Source organism: Mesoplodon mirus (assembly GCF_964341445.2).
Source record: "Mesoplodon mirus genome assembly, chromosome: 4".
Classification (NCBI taxonomy): Eukaryota; Metazoa; Chordata; class Mammalia; order Artiodactyla; family Ziphiidae; genus Mesoplodon; species Mesoplodon mirus.
In genome coordinates, this window is record NC_138979.1 from 144,821,911 (window position 1) to 144,831,659 (window position 9,749).

Genomic DNA, 9,749 nt, shown 5'->3' on the forward strand with positions numbered 1-9,749 from the left:
ACAGAAAACTGACCTGCAGTTAGAATATATATGGACTCACAGACAATGACAAAGGGCCTGGCTATCAGAGGAAAAAGACTGGAAGAAAGAGAATGGGAAAGTCTGGGGTACAGGCATGTGAATGGATACATGAGACTGGGCATGAAGTATGAAGATCTTAGTACCACATGTTAACATTCACAAGAAGACACCAACCAAGTAGACAAGATGACTCTGCCAGCTGACACCAGCCAGCCTCTGCCCAGCATTAGCATATTGCACACATGAACAGAGAGAACACAGTTCAGAGATATGGCCCCAACAGCATGAGGTCCTACTTAGCAAGGCTGATCCATCTAGTGTCAAAGCCAAAGATCTAGCTTAAGAGTGACAGAGACCAACTCTGAGCTCCTAAAACAACCCCATCCTTCAAGTAGGCTAATCAGCCATGTGGTAGCAAGTTGACTACACTGGGCTCTTTCCATGCTGGAAGAGTAATTCATTCTAACAGGAATAGAAACATTCCAAATTGAGTTTGCCTTTCCTCAGAGGAAATGTTTGTTCTCCTGGCACAGGATCTCATATATCAGACCATGGGACCCATTTAACAGCAAAGGGGGTGACCATAGAATCAACTGGTCATATCATAAACCATACCACCCAGAAGCTGCCAGTCTGATAGAGCACTGAAAGAGCCTGCTGAAGGTATAACTGAACTACCAGTTCAGAGACAATACTCTATAAAGATGGAGCACTATCTGCCAAAATGCAGTATACATTCTGAATTTAAAACCTTTATACGACGCTGTGTCCCCAACAGGAAAAACACATGAGCCTGGGAACAAGGAATAAAATCGGAAGTGGCCCTGCTCATCATGACTCCCAATCTGTTCTTGCTATTCCTGCAATTCTAAGGTCTACAGGGTTAGAGGTCTTAATCTCCAAAGGGGGAATACTTTTGTATGGGAACATAATTAAGAGTCCCAATAAACTAAAACTGCAAGTGCTGCCTGGGCATTTGGCTGCTTTTATCCAGGGAATAAAAAACAAGAAGAGGAGTGACCATCTTTGGCAGGGCAACTGACATCATCAGAGGGAGGCAGGGTGGCTACTATACAGAGGGGGCAGGGAACAATATGTTTGACACACAGATCTCCTTGTAAGGATCTTGTGATACTCCCTTGACCAATTCTGAAAGTACACGGACATGTGCGCAGCCCCGGCCTAAGAAGAGTATGGTAACCAGTTAAGCCACCAAAAGCAGCAGACGTGCTAGCTGAAGGTGAGGGGGAGTTAGAACGGAGAGTAAAAAATGGAAAGTGATATTGGTTGCAACCTGAGACCACATGCAACAGTAGGGGCCATAGTTCATCCCACTAACCACCTTCTAATTTTCCTCCAGGATAAGAACCCCAACTGGAGTCTAGAGGAGCTACCCCCAAATGTATGTGAAGACATGGAGTCTAGCGGCACAGGGGTGGTCTGCGGTGGACAGGTGTCATCCAGATCTCCCTTCAAGAAGGGTCTTGCTCTAGCTGCCAGCAGTGCTGTCAGCACAGAACCTTCACCTGGCAGTATTTTCAGGGATCCACTCAGCTGCACAGAGCCACTTCACTCAATGTCCTACTTTTCTCAGTGTGGTCTATATCCAATGACTAAATAAGATGGGGATATAAAGGCCTGACCACTTTGGTAAAAAGCAGGACAACTCTGATAGGTAATTTTAGTTCCAGATCTTCCCACAGGGATCATCACCATTGTCACTGGGCCAGCATTGTACTGATACTTCTTCTAAGGCCCAATCTTGCTTCGTTACCCTGTCCTTTCACATGTATTTATCCCAAGTGTACTTTCTAATAAATATTCTGCACACTAAACTCTCTCTCAAAGTCTGCTTCTCTGAGAAAACCTGCAAAACTGTACTAGTCAAGAGATGCTAATGACTCAGATGAAAGTGGCAGTAGAGGGGGTACTGTGATGTGGCCCGGTTCATGACACTTTAAAGACTGTACTCATACAAAGTGCTGATGAATTGGATGTGGGAGAAACTTTAAAAAGGAATCATGATTACTCATAGAGGTCTGCAGCCTGAACAACTGTCTGAATGGTAAGTGGTGCTATTTAGTGAGACTGGGGAAAGAGATGGAAAAGGGAGTAGGGATGTAAGAGTTCTATTCTGCATATGATATGCTGAAGATGCCAGTTAGATATACAAGTGAATATGCAGAGCATAGAGTCAGAAAAATAAGTTTGTATTACTGGGAAGAAACTGGCGTTAGATATAATCTTAGAGTTATTTAAAACCTCAGAACAGGATGAGATCATCTAGGAAGAAGAAGGGCATGCCAACATGTGGAGACAGAAGGAGGAAAGGGATCCAACAAAAGACAAAGTAAGGGGGACCAGTAAAGGAGGAGGAAAACTTAGGAGACAATAACATCCTGGAAACAAAGTTCAGGTGTCATCTTCAGAAGCAATCAAATTATCAACAAGAGTTTAAGATAAATCAACTACTGATTCCAATGGAATGGAAGTTCCAAAAAAGCAAAAAACAAAACAAAACCTTTGCTGCTTACAAAGCCAAATAAATCCCAATAATTTACTTTCTAATACTTAGCATTGCTGCAAAGGCATTTACATTGAGAAAAAGATAGTCAAATTAACAAATTCTCCAAGACCTCCAAATGACCAAGTCCTCCTAAGAGGATTCTCAAAGACACCTGTAAACAATTACCCCCAAAATCTTTTAGAATTTCATGAACCTGACAAAGGTATATCTTAATCTCTATTTTTCTGTAGTAATTAAAAGCAAACGGCCAAAACAAAAACAAAAATCTAAGTGTGTACTACAAAGATACTATGATATTAATTTCAACTTTACATAATTGATTACTGTGTTGATCTATTAAACTGATTTCCTATTCTTTACAAATGCTACCAATTGTAATAAAAACCTGGAGTTTGTGGTCGTTTCTATTAAAAATTAAGACCTTAAGCCCTTGGACAGGAACATAAATCCCTAATTTAACATTGTTTCCTTGAACATTTATATTTTCTTATAGTAGCTTTCCCAAAAATAGATCCAATAAAATGTTACAGCCACCCACAAACTCAAAGAATCTATAATATTTTCGCTTGCTTGGATTAAAAAATAAGGCTCAGAGGATTTCAGAAAGAAGTATTTCTGTGTCCTATTAAACCAACTAACAGGTGGGTTCAAGTACTTCCTATATAAGGTGCTTTTCTTAAATTCATTGTGCAGACCACCGCCAAACTAATCTTTAAAACACTATTCCCCTTTTAGTCAGAAACTTCCCTATGCAATTCCTAAACTATGAAGTTTACACTCTTAAGTCTGCCCTTGAAGTTCTTATATTACACTACCTAACCAAATTTCTTTGCACCCCAAAATGAACAGGTACACTACCAGCAGCCTCCTCTAGTATTCTTTTCAAACCCATGCTACTCCTGCTTCCTTACCTGTGACCAGGTAACTCAACCCACAAGGATACTTATGGGGAAAGGGTTCTTTCCCTAGATGATCTCCACTGATTTCTTCACTCTTAACCCCTATGAGGCTTAAAAATTCAAATGCCAACACAAAACAATGTATTACTGCCATTTTGTCATTTATTGTTTTATAGTAACATTTGTATGTTTTTCTCTTCTCCACAATTAAATTGAAAGCAAAGGCAGGATTTGTCATACACTTCTCTTGCTTTCCAGCTGTGGTCAATAGAACAATGTTGAGCAAACCACGGATACACAATAAATCAAACCACTTGTTATCGGGGCCATGGCCAAATCCCCTGCACAGGATCTTGAAAATCAAGACTTGCTTCAGAGATCCAAAACCAAAAAGGCAGGACCACCACCCTCCACTACAGAAATAAAAAATAGGCATTCTACAGTATTATAAATCTAAGATTCTACCAGAAACCAAATATGAACTTTATGCAATTCTGGCACTGGAACTAAATGAATTTTATCACATTTGGCTCTCCTTTTAACCACATTTGATTTGATTATCATGAGACTATGTGTTTCATGGTGGATTTAAATGAATTACATTTATTGAATATTGATTCTTTTGAAAAGCACTACAAACGTTCCGTTTCAGACTAGCAAAATGGGATTCATCCTACCCATGGAAAGGTAGAAAGCAAGCACACACAAGACAACTAAGGGACTAAGTGATAAGCGTACTAGGAGCATCTTCTGTTCCAGTGGTCGTCAACCCTGGCTCCTCACACAGACCTCCTAAAACTCTTGTAATTTCCTGAGTGACAAAAGTGACAGGAGTGGTTTACACAGAACTTCTAAATCCCCTGGAATCTCCTGGGTAATAGGAGCATCTTTTGTCCTACTGAAGCAACTCTTGGTGGGCTCCTGTATGGGGACTGGTCACCAGAAAGATAAGCATGATTAGAAGCCTGAAACTTTCAGCCTCACCCCTTATACTCTGGGAAGGGGAGAAGGGCCAGAGATTGAGTTAATGATTATCCCTACATGATGAGACCTCCATAAAAATCCCTAAAGTGTGGGGTTCAGAGAGCTTCCAGGTTGCTGAACACATCAAGGTGCTGGAAGGGTGGCAGCACCCAAGAGAATGGAAGCGCTGCACTCCTTCCCCATATCTTGTCTTATGTACCTCTTCCATCTGGTTGTTCCTGAGTTTTATCTTTTTATAATAAACCAGTAATCTAGTTAGTAAACTGTTTTCCTGAGTTCTGTGAGCCGTTCTAGCAAATTACTGAATCTCTAAGAGGGGGTCATGAGACCCTCCAATTTATAGCTGTCAGTCAGAAACACACGTGACAACCTGGACTGCAATTGGTATCTGAAGTGGGGGCATTTTTGTGGGACTGAGCCCTTAACTTGTGGGATCTGATGCTAACTCCAGGTAGACAGTATCAGAAATAGAGTGAATTGTAGGACACCCAGTCAGTGTCGACTGGAAAACTGAACTGAATTGTTGTGGAAGAAAATCCCCACACATCTGGTGTCAGAAGTGAAGTAATATTCAGAGTAGTGGTAGAATGTTGAGAGAAGAAAGAGTTCTTTTTTTTTTTTTTGACTCCCCCAACTAGATTTTTAACTCAAACCATCTTTTAACTCCAGTACCTGGAAGGATTTCTGGCCTAGGGTAGGTAAGGTAAGGTAAGCTAAATGTTTACTGAATGAATACATTTTCTCATATACATGATACTGTAATTGGTGGCGAAGTTCCACAAACCCTTGTTTAATAGCTAATATGTCTAAAACAAGTAGCATTTCAGCACCCTGAAGGTAAAGGAGTGGTCCTTACTTGTATATCTCATGTTCATTAAACATATTTAACTAGTTAATTGAACAAGAGAATAAGTCTTTTTCAAGAAGTCTGTTTAAATAGCTTTTGTTACTTAGTTTGTAAATCTAAGAGACATAAATATGTTTTTACACAAACGTGTTCTTAGCTATTCAAATTCTAATCTGGAAGTCAAATAGCCATTGTCACCACAGTCAAATTACATGACCTCAAACACTATTATCAAGGCATTTACGTTTACAAGAAAGAAAAAAACAACCAAATTCCTAATCCTGGCATTTAGGACCTCTACAATTAAACCCCAATTACCTTACATAGCACTCCTTTTCTTCATGCATGCTATTTTTCAGCTAAAATGAACTCTTCCCTTGTCTCTGGGGTCTACAGTTACCTCCCTTTATATCTTGACTTTTATAGTCTTGTCTGCTTTATACATATATATAGTTATACATCTATCTTCTCTCCCCTTATTTAACAGTAAGGGTGAGTCCTATATATAATTCAACATTTTCCAAAGTATGTTCCATAAAATTCACAAAATTAACAGTAGAAAGTAAAACAGTCTCATGGTCAAAAAAGTCTGAGAAATGAACTTCTTAGAATATTTAACATACTACGGTATATTGTAAATCTCTAATGAAACAAAGCATGCCCATACCCAAAATTTCCTTGGGCTCTGAACCATTTGGGTTTTTTGCAGCACATCTCATAGGATTAATATGTATACAGCACACCCTCTGAGACATGCAGCCTCATTAACTTAGTAGGTACTCAACAAATATTTGTTGAATGAATGGGTAACGGACCCTACTTAACAAAGAACTTTCCCATAAAGGTAGCTTGCCCAAGCAGAAGAATAGCCATTGTCTCCAGAAGAATGACAGGAGAGAAAAACAGCAAGTGAGAAGGGAGTACAATATTCTCAGTAGTGCAGTGAAAAGAGAGGAATACTTATGATAACTGAGAAAAAATTTACTATCCCCGCCACTTTTTATATATAGAGGACATAATCCAAACCACATAGGAATTCCTGTTTAGAATGTCCAACCTGAGGTGATCACTTAGAAACACTGCAGACAGAACTTTTAAACCATTTCTGTCAACTGAGGAAATATCCTGGAGTTTGATTTTGTTGTATGAAGGTGTTTATGTTAAAAAAGAAGTCTCACAGGACCAATAAGATTTTAAAAGAAATAGGATTAACACTTATGAAATTTCATGGATTCAAAACATAATTTTGTATTGATTTAACTTGTTTTTCAATGTGAAAAAATTAAAACACAATTCAGTTTATTGGTGCATTAAAGCCAGGATGCAAAAACTAAATATCCTTGACTACATCCTGATCTCTGTTTTCCACAGTTCTCCAGCTGTGACTAAGAAAGGGAAGCAAGAGAAAAAGCACTCCCTGACTTGTCCTACAACCTAGGTCCTAAGGCAAAAGCAACAGGAAATGGCAGTGACAAATGAAGTTTGGTTTTTGTTTTCTTTTTTTCCTTCTCCCTCTAAAGCAAAGAGACCAACTTTTCACTTAGGGATGAAAACTTATTCAAGAGTAGAATCCACTGTAGGGATGAAAAGATAAATACACTTCTTAATCATGACGATTAACCTTTAATTGTAACTATTAAGGTAACATGCTTTAAAATTTTATTTATTTATTTATTTATTTATTTATTTTTGGCTGCCTTGGGTCTTCGTTGCTGCGCGCGGGCTTTCTCTAACTGCGGCGAGCGGGGGCTACTCTTCGTTGCAGTGCAAGGGCTTCTCACTGCGGTGGCTTCTCTTGTTGCGGAGCACAGGCTCTAGGCACGCAGGCTTCAGTAGCTGCGGCGCGCAGGCTCAGTAGTTGTGGCTTGCGGGCTCTAGAGCGCGGGCTCTAGAGCGCAGGCTCAGTAGCTGTGGTGCACGGGCTTAGTTGCTCCACAGCATGTGGGATCTTCCCGGACCAGGGCTTGAACCGGTGTCCCTTGCACTGGCAGGCAGATTCTCAACCACTGCACCACCAGGGAAGTCCCTAAGGTAATATGCTTTTAATTTTGATGAAACAACAAACTACATATGGTCAGGAAAGAGAAAGTCACATGAGTTAAGATCCATAAGCATGTTCAAGGTCGTTCTATGAACACTGTGGACAAAGGACTAGTCTGTCTCTATCATCACTGGTAAGTGAATATTACCTGCTATCATAACTGGAGTCACTGAGTTAACTTAAACCCTAATTTAGTTTAACTACTTTACTAAATGGCAAGACCCTAGAAAGCTAAATATACTACAGATATTTCTCTACCTCCTCTCCTTCCCCCATGGTGGGGGCGGGGGGAACAGAAATCAAATATATTTTCAAGAAAGTATATGTGGACTCATGGGATCAAACATTCAAAGGAAAAAAGACAACTGGGAACGTCTAGCAGGATCCATAAGCCCAAAGGTTAATACCTTCTGAACTGTATGACAAAATAACAGTTTTCTATTAATAGCTGGCTGGTCCCATATTTCATTATATTAAAGGCTTCAAGTTCATAAATTGTTTTCTATCTTTACAAAAATGTGAAAATAAAACAAGGAACTACAGAACTACTTAGTATCTTGCTCAGGAACACACAGTAAAAGCTTGTAGCAAAAAGAATGTCTCCCTGCTCCTGTGTCAATCAATAAACATATGGCACAATTTTGGAGTTAGAGAAATTAATGTAATAATATATCCCTACACTTAAATCTGAGGAAATGTAATTAATATTTCCCAATTCTTTCTTACACTTATATTCCTTCACTCATAAACTACTATTTTATTACAACTTATAAAAATGGCATATACTATTCCTCAATAAATGCATTATCTATCCAAAAGCTGACAGAAACCCAAAACATAGTTAGCTAACAAATGAAAAGTTCCCAGTTGTTGTAGAAACTGTGGCATTCAAATTTTAAGCCAAAAAAAAACAAACAAAAAAACAAAACCTTCTGAATCTCACGCAGAAAAAAGGATCCAATTTTCACTTATGGAGAAATTATCTATTGTCAACTGTAGTCTTCTTAATTATTTCTTACACTTTTATTATTCAATATGAAACACAAGCACACATCAAAAAGGTTCTTCCTTTCCCTTCCTTCACATCTCAGTTTTCATTTCTGTCACAAAAGAAGATCCCCTACACGTTGTTAGGTGGTCTAATTGGAATTTTCCTATTCTATTATCTCAAGCATCACAGCTTCTCACACTGGATTCCCCTAAACTGAATTTTAAGTTTTAGAGACTGAAAACGGTCCAAGAAACACATTAGAATCTCACTGTCTCACGCGTTAAGGATTCTTTTTTTTTTTTTTACATCTTTACTGGAGTATAATTGCTTTACAACGGTGTGTTAGTTGCTGCTGTATAACAAAGTGAATCAGCTATACATATACATATATCCCCATATCCCCTCCCTCTTGCGTCTCCCTCCCACCCTCCCTATCCCACCCCTCTAGGTGGTCACAAAGCATCGAGCTGAGGGGGGTTATAATAGACTTCAATTCCTCAAGACCCGAACACAAATGTTAATTTTAACTTCCTTCAGTCGGAAGGGCTTAGTAGGCCTTTATTGTCGTAAAAAATACTACAGCCTTTTCAAATGGAAGGGTAAACTGGTAGGCAAGTGAGCGCCGCTTCCAACACTGGCTAACGGAGTCATCACTCAACCACGAGAAGCGCCTAGTCGTCCCAATCTCAAGGGAGGGCCCTAGAATATCACGCGGGGATCCAGGCCACAAGACGGGGCTCGCCAGACCTGGGTCAGGCTCCTCTTTCCGCGCCCCAAGTCAGCCCTTCCCACTCTCATCCCGAGTTCATCTTCCAACGCCCAAACCCCGAGGCTCCCTTCCAGCCGTGCGGACAAAACCAACGCTCCTCCGCTGGGACTCCGGGCTTGCTCCCCTGCCCACCTCCCCACCCCGGTCCCCAAGCCACCCCTCCCCCCTTTTACGCTCCGCCCGCGCCTACACGGGAGCCACCACCCCACCCCTTCCCCTTCTCACCTTCCTTCCCCAGGGCTGCTCCCGCAGCCGCGAACGCCCGCTCCTCTGCCCGCCCACCTCGCGGCTCGTACCCCGGGCCCGCCACTCCCTGAAGAGCTGCGGGGACCCACCTCGAAGAGCTCGGCCGTCGTGGCCATCCCGGCCGGCTGAGAGGCTCGCCTCGCACTGGATGCCGTCTCTTCTTCACATGCTGCGCCTCAGCGGCGCCGCGCACAGATCTCCGCTCGGCTCGCCAGCTCCGGCTCCCGGCCGCCGCGGGCCGCCCCGCTTCCCACAGAGCCCAGGCGGGGCGGGAAAGCGGCCATGAAGCGAAGCCGCAGACGCCTGTCAGCTGCCTCCCGGCGCCGCCCGCGCCGCTCCCATTGTCACCGCCTCGTACGCCGGAAGTGGAGCTGCGCGCGCCCGGGTGGCTGTTGGGAGGGGCCGGCGAGGGGGAGAGCAGCAG

At 41.8% G+C, this 9,749-nt stretch overlaps 1 protein-coding gene across 1 annotated transcript in view; it reads right to left on the reverse strand.

Annotated features, from left to right (window-relative positions):
• Positions 1 to 9,670, reverse strand: part of EXOC5 (exocyst complex component 5) — a 56,485-nt gene extending 46,815 nt beyond the window's left edge. Inside the window, exon 1 of the mRNA XM_082616747.1 lies at positions 9,415 to 9,670. Coding sequence (XP_082472873.1) covers positions 9,415 to 9,441 — 27 coding nt within the window. The 5' untranslated portion in view covers positions 9,442 to 9,670. The remainder of the gene's footprint in view (positions 1 to 9,414) is intronic.
• Between the last annotated feature and the right edge of the window lie 79 nt (positions 9,671 to 9,749).